Here is a 14,944-nt window from a genome sequence, read left to right on the forward strand (position 1 = left end):
CAGAGCAATACTGACTGGTACTGCAGCTGGGTGTTGGTTTGGACAGACAGTCACCGAAACATCAGAAGTTGATTGTACATATAGATCTTGGTTGTGAATAAAGAATCTTCTTATCCAGTGATTTTCCAACATGATGAAATTATTCACGAATTATATGGACCATCCAGCGTAACACAAGTTTCAGTCATATGGCAGCAGCTGATTATATCATATCATATCAGATGATTTATTACACCCTGCATAACTAACAGAAAACATTGTAGTCTAGTGAAGTTACTTGAGGGTCTTTCTTATCATCTGATACTTTGTGTGGAAGGGGCAGTCACAGATTCTAGTGACCAAGTCTTACACATTAACATCACAGTGTTACACGCTTTCTTGTACCAAAGCAGACAAGATGTACTGGTAGCGCCATTAATACTTTATTTGCATTCAATTAAAAACTGTACAACTGAGGAATGCTTTAGCATTCCAACGTGCCCACATTGCCAGAATTCCATCAAAGTTCAACAAGTGCAATCGGAAAATGTGCATCGGTTGCAAAAATGCTGGCAGAAAAAATGTGCAACATGCGAAAAGCATACCGGTAGTGTACAATCACTGATCAAATTGAAACCAATGCACACTACCTCTCCCCATATCATTTGAAAGTGTTTCTGTGTTTTGGGCTACAACATACATCCACAGGAGTATCTAACTGAATCAAGTAAGTTCTAACTAAGACTACTAACCTTTCTTTGGCAATAGGAAGATTTCAATACTCTGCAGTGCAACGAAGACAGTAATACAGTGCAATAAAATGATTTGGACCCAAATTTTCTAACCAGATTTTCTTTGTACTGTATGCGACTTAATAGACGAATGAAGTGCTATCAGCATTTTGTCTGGATATCTATTCTTCACCTTAAATTTCACTTTAAGGTTTAAGAGACAAGGACAGCTTTTGTGGCTTAACACCTACAAGTTCACTAGCAAAGACAACATGTAACACTATTTCATGCCAAAGGACAAAAGACTATAATGCGGTGTCAATATGATGATTACAGAGCATTCAAGCATCCTGCCCAACAAAGTTCTTTTCAAAAATCTGAAAGTATGCTGACAAATTTTAATCTTTCCTTGATAAAACTCTACCATCTCCTGAAGTTTCTCCCTACTACCTTATAATAGAAGTTACCTAACATATGATTTTAGGTGCATAATTTTATAAACAGTGATATAAATACAATTAGTAATTTATTACCATTATCAGTGCTACTTACGATTGCAAATATTGTACGTAAATTAATGTAATTAATCAATTATACAGTAATTACAGAGGTTTTGAGAAGATTACAAACTTTGAAGCCTTCCAACACCATCACAGAATCCACGGTCGCGACTTTAGAAAATTTTGACAGTCTTGATTTTGTGACACAGAAGATGCATTTCAAATGCTGACCAAATTATAACTCACAGGGATATCAAGCAAAGCATTTCCACAAATTCATGGTCTTACTTACTGACCGAGTACAATTACATGTCTGCATCTACATATGTCTTACAACAAAAGGACTCCTCCTATATAGTGTGATTTAATTTAGGAGTGGTCACTTACAAATTTGCCCATTTCGTACAGTTTTTTTTTCTAATATATCAAAATTGAGAATATCCAAACTGTTTCTGAAATAACCTTTCAAAAGTTTTCTTAAAACATCTAACTTTAACTTCTAAGTGCCATGTAACAACACTTAAGCAGGCCATTGATTGTAAAAGGAAAAAGTAAAGTCCTGTTTTACATTGAGGACATCGGTAAACAAAGCAACTTACTTGACTTTTACTCCCAAAATTGTCAATTTTTCTCTTCATTTTCTTTACACTACATCAAGACTGTTCAACATTGTGTTTCAACAGAAAGCAGTGTCTAGACAGCAGTGCACAGTCATACACATTTTTGCACATAGAAGCTCTTTGGAGTAATGTCGCAGATCAATTTTCACAAAGCCAAGGAATTACAAAGAAATAAAAGAATCTTCCGATGTAACACACAATAGAGAGCAATGTGTTAAAGACTTAAGGCACACCCATCCCAATTTTGTAACACTGTTGATCTGTGTCCTTACTTGCAACTTCATTTCTATCCTATTTCAAAGTCGGCTAGACCAATTCAGCCAATCAGTGAATAAGGATACAGGAAGTTGGATCAAACCAAAGTCCAAAGAGGGTGTGTGACTAAAACTCACTGTGATGGAAAATGCTTTGCACATTGAATGTTTGTGAAAGAAGATCACAATATAACACATTTCTTCTTTCTTTTCCCCTCCTTTTTGGTTTTCTTGTTCTTCTTCCCATCAGGCTTGGCGGTCTCTTCTTTCTTCCGATCGCGTATCTCGCACATTAAATCAAAGAACACCTGTACAACACAGGAAAACATCATCAGCAACTTCTATCACCATTCCCTCTTATACATGTAGGACACATTTGATATTCTATTGCTTCTCAGATGACTTCAAGTGTTTTCACAAGTTAACTTTCATTTTGTCATTCTTTTCAGTCTGAGAAACAGTATCATCTTGAAGCTGTTTGAGACCTGTTAGTAACTTAGTACTGTAACTGAACGAAAAGAAACATGGACAGAGAACGACGGCAAAACACTTGTTACTAAGTTGTTAGTAGAGTACACTTGTGCTTGAACTGGTCCAGCATCAGAATGAACTATAGACCAGAAAACCTGAGGTTTTATCTATAACATTTTGCAACTGTCAGCATCCTTTGCTTATATATTGAGTGAGTATCTTCCAACAGTGGACAAAATTTGGGTCTGTTTATGGAATGTAACAAAGGAAACATTACCCTTTTTTTATTCACAACCTAAAATTGCCGAGCTACATATGACTTATTCCAAATAACCAATGTTGATTCAAACATAACACAACTTTCCCTAAAACTATGGTACATAAAATATAAACATGCTTGTAGGTACAATATACCAACATTAATACAGGTCAGTTCTACAGACATTCTATGTTACCTGTGAGAGTGAAAAGCAAATGCCAGACAGGCACAAAAACAAGTTTGACATAAGGCTGCAAAATAACACATACATCATGAATTTCAAGTATTTGAGTCTAGCTATTCTAGGAACAGGCAAAACGAATGTGAAGTAAAAACGGTTGCACATCTGATTATTGATTAGCAGGCAGATGAGCTTCCATGTTAAGTAGCAGACAGAATCTTCAATACAGTTTAGCCAATACAGATTGTACATGTTATATTGCACACTGGAAAAAAACTTTGTTGTGAGACCAAAAACAAACAGCAGTGAGAGGCCCTCTATCATCAAAATGATAGAGATGGACTGAAAGTAAAGAAGGGAAGAGGGAGAAATAAGTAGACAAGACCATCAACAGAAAGGAGAGGAGCAGCAAGGGAAGAACTGAAAACTGGAGGCCATGGGAAAATGTTAGTACTGTATAGTAGAACTATCTGTACCGTTTGGTAGGGCCACTTTCGAAATGTTGGGTTTGACAATTGTTTCTATTTACTCACAGGTAATCCTCCTTCCACTTCTATAGATCTTATTCTAAGGTTTCCTGGAGCTTTTTACAGACTTAAACCAACACATGTGTTGTCTAGATATCTCAGAAGTTATCAGAAAGCTAATTGTTACTAGCCCAGTAATAAAGTGAGTGAATCTAAAGTAAAAACTGCTTCACCTACCCAAAATCTTCTACAATGGCCTCTTGCTTTACATGTAGGTATATAACTTATAAGTGTGGTTGTTATGCACAAGTGTACACATTTCTTAGATATGATTTTATTTACTTGCATTATCATTCTGAGATTCTGTTAAACCATAAGTACAAATGTTGTATTGAAGTAAAAACAGTTCGATTGATGGCAAAATTTTACAATGTAGCATCAGGCATTGTTTTATAAAAAAAAGTAGTACGTGTACTATGGAAAAAATGGACAATAGTTGGTCCTATAATATTCTCTGAAAGTTTCAGATCCATTTCTTTTTTTATATGTCTTCCTTTTTCGAAGTCTTCTTTCTTCTAAACACGTGTACTTTTCAGTCACTGAGGATGATCCAGCAGATCCGCATTCAGTATCTATACATAAAGCATTATTTTGTATTTTTATGATTTCCTAGATCATTTGAAATTCTATAAAATCCATAATTCTCTATAAAAAAATTATAGACAATAAGAAGGAGGATTGCAGTTGTGAGCAGAGTTATAACCACAGAAACACATGTATCAAACCCGACATTTGCTGGTGTGCCCAACGGGGTGGGTAGAGAACATAAGGTGGGCCTTACATCTGGAGGCACCCTCGCTTGTTCCTGTTTCCCTGTCTGTCTGTCGGACCGTTGGCCTTTTTCCTGTCCCTGATCATTCGCATCAAATCAAAGTAGGCCTGCAGCCCGCACAGGGGGGAGAGACCACCAGGGAGGAGAAAGAAAAGGAGAAAACACAAGGATACATACAGTTCCACCGGCACCAAGAATCAAGGAAAAACTCCAAAAGTCTTATAAGCAAGGGAAAACGTTTGGTAGAGTACCTCTCAGTCATGCATACGGAAACATGCGTAATAGAAAAAAAAGCAAAAGTTGTGGAGAATATTTCCTAACTTGCATGCAATACTCTGTAACCTGTAAATCTAAAAACATTTTCACTTAGGAAAAACCTTCCTTACCTGTGCATGCATAGTTCATATTAAGACTATATAGCAGGTGTTTCTTCTTTACCTACCTTTCACCATTTATAGGTAAGTCTTCAAATCAATAATAAATGTGCACCAGAAAATAACCTCCTAAGTACATGTAACCCTTTATCTTTAAAAAAAGAAGAGCATCACATTAAAGAGCATCCACACCTACAAGTACTGAGAGAACTACAATCAAATGCAGTAAAAGGGGTGAAATGTAAAAACAAAAAAAAGGACAGATTCTGCATTCCAAAAGAGGTTTAAGATAAAAAAATTGAGATATTTTGTTAGTGAAAGTGTCCATTTACTGTTAAGAAAATGTAAGAATGGCAGAAAGGCTATGAAAAGTTTCTTTTTTCCTCAGGTCTAAAACAATTGGCGACAAAAAATTGCTTTTCCTTCAGTTTCCAACTTAATTGTTCCATAAACTTTTAATCTTATAGCACAGGCCAAATTCTAAATTTACAGAAATATCTTCTGATTTTCTCTGATATTTTGTCCTCCTAACTAGCTTTCCTGAAAGAGGTAAGGAAAACAAATGCTTAGGACAAAAGGTGCTGATGTTGACATGGGTTGAAAACACAAAAGAGACGGACACTGATGCAACAAAAAAGCACACATCAAAGACACAAAATCAGGTAAGAAACATCAGTGCAGTTAGTGGCCAACAAATAATGGAAACAGAACACAAAGACATAAAATATACACAGATACAAGAGGAATTGGCTGTATAGTGACATCACAGACAGATCACAGCAAAAGTAACAAGGAAAGGTAGGAATCAAATGGATACTCTATAGCTTTTCATCACAAAGATTCAATAAAGAAAAGAGAACTTAGTTTTCCCTATAATCCTCATCAACAAATTTTTGTCAAATCCCAAAAGAACAAAATTTATGTCTTATTCCATTGTGTTTTTAAACCACTTTTGATCTCAATTTGCCAGTGTTTGTCTTCCTCTTTGACTACAAAAATTAGGTGTTTCATAGTACAAATCATTTTACTGTACTTAATTCCTAATTATCTACATTTCACAGGACAAAAGTACAGGTAACTGCATTGACACATCAAAACTGAGGTAAAAGAAGCTGGCGAAATGAAGAAAACCAGATTGTGGTGTATCCTATCAATGTCATATACTGTTCAATGTTATCAAATGACAGATATCTAATCTAATAAGGGTAAGCTGGGTTGTTGACAATGTAATGCTTTTCTCTATTCAAAAGTACCAAGAAGACAGATAACTAGATCATAGTCTAGAAAGGACCAAAAGAACAAAGGGCGCAAAAGCTTAGTGTAATTTTTCTTTCACGTCAATAATTTGTAAAGCTTTTCCTTAGCTATTTTGCTCAATTTTGTTGAGACAATACCACAATGTTTGGCACGATTGCACCCCCCCCCCCTGCTTGACCCACCATAGCCAGAATGTAGAATTCAGTAGGTAACAAATAAGTAAATTTCCTTGCACACTTCACACACCTTGTCCACATTTTGACGTGTTTTTGCGGAGGTTTCCACGTAGGGCACGTTCCACTCCCCTGCCTTGGCCGTGGCGGTCTCTATCGTTACTTGTCTCTTGTCGAACAGGTCGCACTTGTTGCCCACCAGGAGGAACGGAATGTTCTCGTCATTCTTCACTCGCAGAATCTGTTCCCTGTAGCATTCACAAAAATAATATTTGAAGTATTCTAAAATGATGTGTACAAACTACCGCCTTCCTTGCCCCAAGCATTAGATTAGAGTTCCTCTCTGCTATGTTCAAAGGCTGGTCCCACAAGGTGTTGCCAAAAACGAATTCCCAACTTGTGTGCAACTTGGAGAATATTTGGCAATTCAATCGTAGTACCATACTAACGGCTCCGCCCCCGGGGTGTTATCAAAAACAATAACATTAAAGAGGGATCAAGTAAAAAAACAGCAACTTTAATGAATGACATTTTTAAGAACTATGCTGGATTAAGAGAGCACAAACCTCTGAACATGTAGCGTCATTTCATCCATTGTTCTGACATATAGAGTTCAAAAGAAAATTGGCTGAATGTAGATAGTCCCAACAGTTTTTAGATCACTTTTTTCTTAAAGCAGGGCCAACCTATAGCTAGCCTGGTATCCATCCTACTCTAGCTCTGGTTTCTCCTCTGATCCCTTCCCTGACAAATAGTCTGGCACCCTGGGATATTAGGATCAAACTAGAGCTTGTACAAGATAGATACCAGGCTAGCACAAAGCAGGTATCCTCACCTGAAGTCTGCCGTGGCTGCGAAGGACTCCTGCTCTGTGATGGAGAAGACACAGAGGAACCCCTCCCCACTGCGGAAGTAGTTGTCCCTGATAGCAGCATAGTCCTCCTGTCCCGCTGTATCCAGGATGTCAATCTGGACCTCTTCTCCATCCAGAACAACCTTCTTCCTATAGCTGTCTGCTTTGGTAGGCTCATAGTCTTCTACAAACTACAGAGAACAGTAGAATAAATGGTTAGCATTGTTTAGATAACATAGTCTTCTAGTTCTACAAACTACACACAACAGTAGAACAGATGATTAGCATCATTTAGGTTACAGTCTTCTAGTTCTACAAACTACACACAACAGTAAAATATTGATGATTAGTATCCTTTAGATGACATAGTCTTCTATACACATGAGAATAAATGATTACTGTTTATTCATTTTCTTTGACAGAACCAATAGTTTTATTTTGCAGGAGGGAAAAGGAGGTTTTCATAGTACATTGTATTCTAAATTCACCTTGAGACAATTCTGTAGTCAAAGAAGCATATTTTGCGGTGGAGAAGTTCCTGCAAAAACTGCGAAATCAAAACCACTGCCAACATTTCAAGATCTACAGTAGCATCCTATAGGTAACACATAAGTCATAACAAATCTGTCAATCTTCGTCTAGAAGTCTCACATTTGAAGCCAAATTTCCTGAATTAGGAAATATCTGGGGCAAAATGCCTTTATTTCAGAGGTCTTATGTACACCACCTACCTCATCATACATGAACTGCAGGGTGAGGGCTGACTTGCCCACTCCTCCACTGCCCACCATGATGACCTTGTGTAGCGCCATCTGCGGAGGCTTTGGTTTGGAAGCCATGGTCCAACACTACGTCTCTACAGCTAGATACAACCTGGGAAAGACAGAATAAACAAACAAACAAACAACAGTTATTTTCATATCTGCGGAGGCTTTGGTTTAGAACGCTACATCTCTACAGCTATATATGACTCAGACAAAAAACCAAAGAAGTTACTGTAAACGCAGAAATGTTCGCTGTGGTTTTACGTTCACGGTATTTGCAGTGAACTCTTTACCGTGAACTTAAAACCACTGCAAAAAGCCATTCCCTTGTGTGACTGTAGCGCTACTATTGTTTGAAATGCGACCTCAAAACCACTGCAAACACTCCATTTTCTCCCTACCACGAAATTAAATCCCCACAAACAGTTCTGCATTTACAGTATTCTCGTTTATTCTCTTATTCACAGAATTTATGCTATCCTGACAGTCAGAAGATTAAAATTCCTTGACAAAAGTCTGACCATCTCTAAACCAGAAGAAGCCCACTACATCAACCAGTTATTGCAGGTGATTTTTTACCTGATGACCTGACCTCATCAATAACACCAATAATAAAGCCATAAAAACAATGATGAGACTGCAATAAAAGCATTCCCTTGGTCCACGCTAAGCCTTGTTGGCATTAACTGAGAGTAGATGGCTTGGAGAGATTGATCTAAGGCCCCCAAAAGATTGCTTGGGTGAAGTAAGGTCTCTATAGTACATTGTAATTTTTCAGGTTGTTGCGGTTGCCCTTGAAAACCTTCATCTTCTCGGAATTTACAAAAGTGAAGTTTGAACTGACTAGGCATATTTATTCAGATCATGGACAATCCCAGACAGCATAGTCTGACTCATGTCTACATGTAGGTTTGTTTCACTGATAGAAGAGGGTCTGCATGGGGGATCCCGGCAACACTTTATACTGAATTAAGAAGTATCCCCACATATCAGTATTACACTAAAAACAAGGAAGGCAATACGCAAAATTTTCTCGCCTACCTACGAATTACATGTATAAGACGGCTTTCTCTACAAATTACAGGAAATAAAGATAGGCTGCCTACGCTTTACGGAAAAGAGCATGCAGACCCTCATAGAAAATTGGACGCGTAACATATCACTATCAGGGAAAATCTAATCAGGCGGCTGACTACCGTAAATTCTGTTCATTTCGCAGGGACTTCATTTCACAGTAGGGGGCAAGGGGGCGTTCACGGTGTTTAATGTTTGCTGAGGGCACACAGAGCGCATTACTGAACGAATGTTTGCAGTGTGATGATTTTGCCTTGGAGAGGCAAGTCATGCAAACATAAAACTATAACAAATATTTGAAGATTTACGGTATACACCCCAGGCGCTACCTCACATGACAGGCAATTGTACCTCCCCTGATACTGTCACACAGCTAATGCATACATAAGATATTGGATACAAAAAAAGCTCTCTCTTGTAGAATATCTGACAAGATTTTAACTTGTTCCTGTTACCTAAATGTCATACATAATCCACAATTGCTAATGATGAGTCATGTGTCACGGAGAACAAGCTGGGGGATTTTTGTGATATAGGGCAAAAGCCCTTGTGCAATCATAAAATTCCTCTTTACACAGCGGAAAAATCTGCCACTGTCCCGATATTGCCTGTCCCGATACTGCCAGTCCCGATTTCGCAAACATTCATAATATTTCATATGTACAGTGGACCTAAGATGGACATAAAAATGATTGTTGTTTTACTTTAAGGTGGCAGAGCTGTAGTCTGTATAACGCAAACTCCAGCTGTCCAGGGGTTTCTCTCCCCTCCCTCTTGGGTTGCGAGGCGGTTACAGGGCGGCGAGCGGTCACAGGAGGCTTGATTGAATTCAGGCTAGCAGAGCTGTTGAAACTAAAAACTGTTACTAAATTTCACCTGTCAACAATCCTGCTGCCCCATAAGACAGGTAATACAAATTTGTTGACAGAGAAGCAACCTCAACATGGAGAATGTTAACATCATTTCATGTTCTAACTTATCTAACTAAATGTAATGAAGTCCCTGTAGCTCAATTGGTAGCAGCCTCAAAGTTGAGCTCCTGGTTCCAATTAGTTGGTGACTGGCCATGGGAGTCCATGGTTCAACTCTGGGGAAAGACATCCTGGTTGGAACTACAATCGTCTTTTAGAGGGACTTTCAGATGAACAAATACAGAATATCAACAAAAGGTAGCAACTAGCAAGCCTTCTAGACACCAAGCAAATATTTTGCTTCAAAGTGTGCCACTGTCTTTTGTCAGGCCTGGTCTGGGTGTGTCGCTATACATACTGTACAAATGTTAGCACTATTGCTCGATCGGTGCAAGCATATGTCACCATGCATTATTAAGAACAATACCAGACATAACCGATTACAGCCAGACACCTGAATGATCAAATCCACCTATGACAGGGGAATTGACTGGAGGGTAAAAATCAGCCAAGCTGAATTATTCATGTATACAAAATGCACAAGCCACTGGAATGGTGGAAATCAAATAAGTCTGTCACTGACCAACTTGTGGCCTGATGCCATCCTCAATCAGATTAACAGACAAAAGGAACTCTGTATTTTTAGCTTTTAGAATTCCCAATGGATTGTGGCATTGTACAAATGGGGGGTAGAGAGGTCCTGTGTTGAAATGAAAGAAATTATTTGAAAGGAATCTTTAGAAAAAAATGTTCCATTGCAAACAAAAGGTTGTCCCCCCAAAAAGTTTTAAAAATGAACAAAGTACTAAAAAATAGAACTTCACACTAACGGTGCCTAAAGAAAGGGTGCCGATTTCGCCACAATGATATTTTTCAATGACAAGATTTGCAAGTACTGTACCAAGGATTTGATTCATATACAGGACGATCATATACAGGACAACTGCTATGATTAAATCTACTGTAACAGAGGTAGAAGTACAAGAAGACAATAGATAAATCTACCAGATCTAGAGTGCCCATCCTCTTTTTCTGCCAGAGGCAAAGGAAACTTTCCACACAATTAAAAAAAATTATTCAACAGGATGTGAGCGAATAAATTGAAACCAACCCCTTAAGATTACCTGGCTTGTGCTTTTGTACAGGGTGGGTGAGCTAGCAACACTCCCAGCATTGTAAAGCTACAAGAAAGCTCAAAATGGCGTGGTTACCGGGCTATATTTGCCCCCCTTTGATCCTTAATGGTTCAGCCCCATGAGTCACCTGTGTGAACTGTTGACAAACCAGGAGGGGTCGCCGGGTGGGGTCACAGACATGACAACAAAGACACAAGCTTATCACAGACAATACACCTCTCCAAACACAAGCAAACAGTTTGGACACTTTTTCTGCTACCTGTAAACTCCAACCAATCTAGGGAAAGCAGTGACACTGTTTGTATTTGTTTTCATTCACCAACAACTTGACAAAGAGTTACCAATTTTCACACCTGTAACAATTAGTCCAGTTCTTAACATTGTTGGAAAATCACTGTTAAAGGCTCTACAAATATATCACATCAACTCAGATTTCTATTGCAAGAACATATCCTCCTTTAGAGATATTGTGGACAGGGAAATGCTGTTTGAACAGTTTCCATTCCCCCATCTGGAATGCCTGAATCTCTGACCCCCCTATTGGGAGTAATGATTGAACACACCCTAGAGGAAAAGAGTGGGTGGAGGAAGAAGGGAAATCCTGCATTCCAACCTCCCAAACATTGGGGCAAATGTCTTGTCAACTATTCCATCTGGCTTTCTATCAACAAACTTATCATTCTAACTTCACCAAATGTGTTTTGGGAATAACATAAGAACGTTTGGGCTTCGGTTTCTCCAAAAATTCAATTCAGCAAGAATTCCTAGACTCAATTATTGAAATATTTCAGTGCATAAAGACTAGAGGGAAAGTATGCTTATGTTTAGTCTTGTCTCAAAGTATTTCCAGTGTTTTAGTTAAGGTATGATGTTCTCCCAGTTTGGTGTTTCCCTGACGTAACAAGTATGTACCTTGCAATTCTAGCCTGTCAAAATAAACCATTCATTCTAGTCAAACTTCAGTCAGTTTGTTCTTGTATATTGACATGTAGGATACTTGTATGTTTAGCTTATACATGTATATACAAATATGCATAATGCTTTATTGCAACATTAACCTGTACGTTGTGACTGGAATGTACAACAATAAAGGACTTCTATTCATTTATATTGAATCTTCATCAAGAGAAAACATGGCTTCCTCTAGTGAAATCCTAACATGGCATAGCAACTACTTGTCATCCAATGTGGTCAATTTCATTTCTTTTCACCTATCATAAACACACAACAAGATTCGTCAAACTCTCTGTTTTGTGGTCTCATTTTAACCTTTAGCACACTGAAGTAGCCGTCTGGCACCCAATTCCATATTGGTTACAAAGTAAGGTAGCAGGGAGAAGGTTAAAAATCCTTCAGAATGAAAAAACATGCCCTGCTGACAAAGACACAAGTGAAACACTACGCCTCACTTCTGTGGCAACAACAGACGCACAGACTTCCTTCAATCAAAAACACTGATAACACCTGGATTTACTAACAAAAGTCAACTTTTAGGACCAACTACTTGAAGGGAAACATTAAACTTCACTAAACAATAGCTGCACTTGGTTTCCTTTATCCACTAACACCCACAACAGTTCCTCTTTTAGTAGAATAGTAGATGATTATGATTCTTTGACTGATAACACAGAATTAGACCAAAACTGAATAATTAATGAAGCTTTCTGTCGCAGTTTGAAGAAATGTAGACAGAAAAGGCCAAAGCTGTGAATGTTTATCTATCATAGTATCAGGTAGACGATAATGTGTAAATGAATGGAAACTGTTGATATATTTGCCACCTGTGAAAATTGTGTTGATTTCAAATCGTTCATTTCAAATCCCTCTCCCTTGTAGAATTTAATCCACTTATCAGTTATACGTTGGATTTGATAATCTCTAAAGCTTTAGAATGTTTGGATCTGGAATATTTGGATAGAGAAAGCGAAAGATTTATGTTCGTAGCAACTCAACATGTCCCACCCACCCAAAATACAGCCTTAGTCACTTTTTTCTCTTCACTTATCTACGTATAACACACATCATTTCTGGGTCATATATTCAGTATACCCAGGGGGAACTGTTGAAAGAAATCGCCGGATAAAGAAATCGATGACTACTAAAGCTGTCTGCCGAGTAGAGTTTGATGGATGGAGCCCGGCCGAAATTATAATTTGGGGCTTCCCGTCCGAAAAATTGTTACATGTTTCCGAGTAGCAAACGGAGAGAGGTTTCCTCTCCAGAAAACGGCGCTGTATCGACGGGTTAAGGTGCTCAATCTCGACCAAAAGAGTCTAGATGGTAAGGAAGGTGTCTCGTAACGCTATGGCTTACCTTAAATGGTCTCGGGGTGTGTGGAAAGTGATCCTCGGCGCCCTACATACAAGGCTACCGCAGAGCGCTCGGCTCGTCTCGGTCGGTCGGTCTCGTTACAGGAACCAAAATGGCGGAATGGTGGGGCGCATGGCATCATGGGACCAGTCTGTCCTGTCGTTTGCAATAATATCGCAAGAGATCGCTGCTGTACGGTCAAGTACATTTATCATCAGTTAGCATTTAAGACCACGTCTAGCGCAAAAATAGACATTAAATGAGGACATCATCAACAACAACCTCAGGGCGTTACCCTTGGTCCCAGACCTCGTAGGTCGGCTCCCTCCCTCCATCCCTTCGGGCCCTTTTACGACCCAGCTAGCCCACAAACATTCACTTTACAACATGTGCAAGGCGGTCTGTATTCCCTTTTCCGTGAGCGAGCTAACGTTATGTTTTTTAGTCCATGTTCATATTGGCATATTGGCAGTCAATCTTAGCCGGCCCACTCCAATTCAACGTAAAGCATTGTCGGTGAAATATTCCTGAAGCTAGTGTTATCTGTCGCTTTAATTCTAACGTTAACGTTAATGTCGAGACCTTCCAGTCATGAGTCGAGAGGGCAGCCCAAGTGCTAACGAATTGAACTCAATTGATCGTTAAATACAAAAGTAACAATCTACCACCGCTTAACACTTCAACAATATTGGTAAAAGAAGAAGAAATTTCCACGTTTACAGACAAAAGGAAAACCATTTCTCCGGATCCTCTCGATATCAAAGTCAACGAGACCCAGACGTGTTTTTTTAAGTGTTGTTTTTTGTTGTCTTTTATACACTGTGCAAAAGAAAAGAGGTCAAACCTAACAAGTTACAATTTACAGTTAGCTATTGAATTAGAGTAGTTATGTGTTGCAGTGTTCTTAATTGTCAGTTTGTATATCAACTTGTTTATCATTTGCAATTAGCCTGTTGCTATGCACGTCATGTGGACGGGCCGACTCGCCGCGACTTATGATTGATGATAAAAAAGTGTTCCCCAATGCATGGGACACGTTTCTGTTCACACAACCACAGAGAACCCGGTGTGGTGTTCTTGCAGTGTCGATTTGTCGATTTGCGCCTTTACTTTCGTAGATGGATACATGGCCACTGTTGCGAGATGCATACAGTAGGTTGCGTTTGTTTGATTGTGTGGTGAATGTGCAACAAAATATTGTGTTTGGTTAAACATTCCCTCGTATTTTGAATATCTATATTTTGTGTCAAGACATTTACGGTTGTAAAACAATACAATAATTACTCTGGATAAAGGGACCAATTTTGCCATTCCAGTTTGATCAATGACGTTGCTCATAAAACGGATGGATCTTACCATGTGCCGTTTTCACCGGCATCGAGTGCCGCTTAGGATATGAGGAGCAGTCAGCTTCGCCGCGTTGCATGGATCAAAAGCGACCTCTATTAATCTCTGTCAGTACTGCAGCAAAAGGTCCAAACTACTCCAGACGTCGCAGCTTTCATCTGCAAAAGCTGAACAGTAATCACAGATATCCTGATCGAAGACCAAGTGCGTAACAACGTCTAGTTGGACGTAGGACGATGATGTCAAACGATAGGACCCTGGACGGCACCATTGTTTTTCAAGCATGTCTTTTCCAGTAACGCCGCTTGAGGGCGCTGTTTTTCCACTAGCACACATTCACGAGTGTACTGGTTCCAGATGTCCATCTAACCTTGCGGTCTGACCAAAAGAATGACTGCATGACGGTCAAATATTTGTATTTCTACTGAGTTAAGTGGGGCTGTGAAATTGT

General features: G+C 38.9%; 1 protein-coding gene across 2 annotated transcripts; it reads right to left on the bottom strand.

Moving 5' to 3' along the window:
• Positions 1-400: 400 nt before the first annotated feature.
• Positions 401-13,284, bottom strand: LOC136446765 (ras-related protein Ral-A-like). 2 transcript variants are annotated; one of them, XM_066445315.1, is made up of 6 exons: positions 13,150-13,284; positions 7,683-7,824; positions 6,934-7,142; positions 6,172-6,346; positions 4,304-4,401; positions 2,262-2,392 (listed from the first exon to the last, which is right to left on the bottom strand). In XM_066445315.1, exons 2-6 carry the CDS (start codon positions 7,788-7,790, stop codon positions 2,377-2,379), a joined length of 606 nt encoding a protein of 201 aa, XP_066301412.1. In that variant the 5' UTR covers positions 7,791-7,824; positions 13,150-13,284; the 3' UTR covers positions 2,262-2,376. The 2 variants fall into 2 exon arrangements, with proteins under 2 accessions (XP_066301410.1, XP_066301412.1); XM_066445313.1 differs by lacking the exon at positions 4,304-4,401 and having other exon boundaries at positions 401-2,392; positions 13,150-13,283.
• Positions 13,285-14,944: the final 1,660 nt, after the last annotated feature.

Source organism: Branchiostoma lanceolatum, chromosome 13 (genome assembly GCF_035083965.1).
Source record: "Branchiostoma lanceolatum isolate klBraLanc5 chromosome 13, klBraLanc5.hap2, whole genome shotgun sequence".
Lineage (NCBI taxonomy): Eukaryota > Metazoa > Chordata > Leptocardii > Amphioxiformes > Branchiostomatidae > Branchiostoma > Branchiostoma lanceolatum.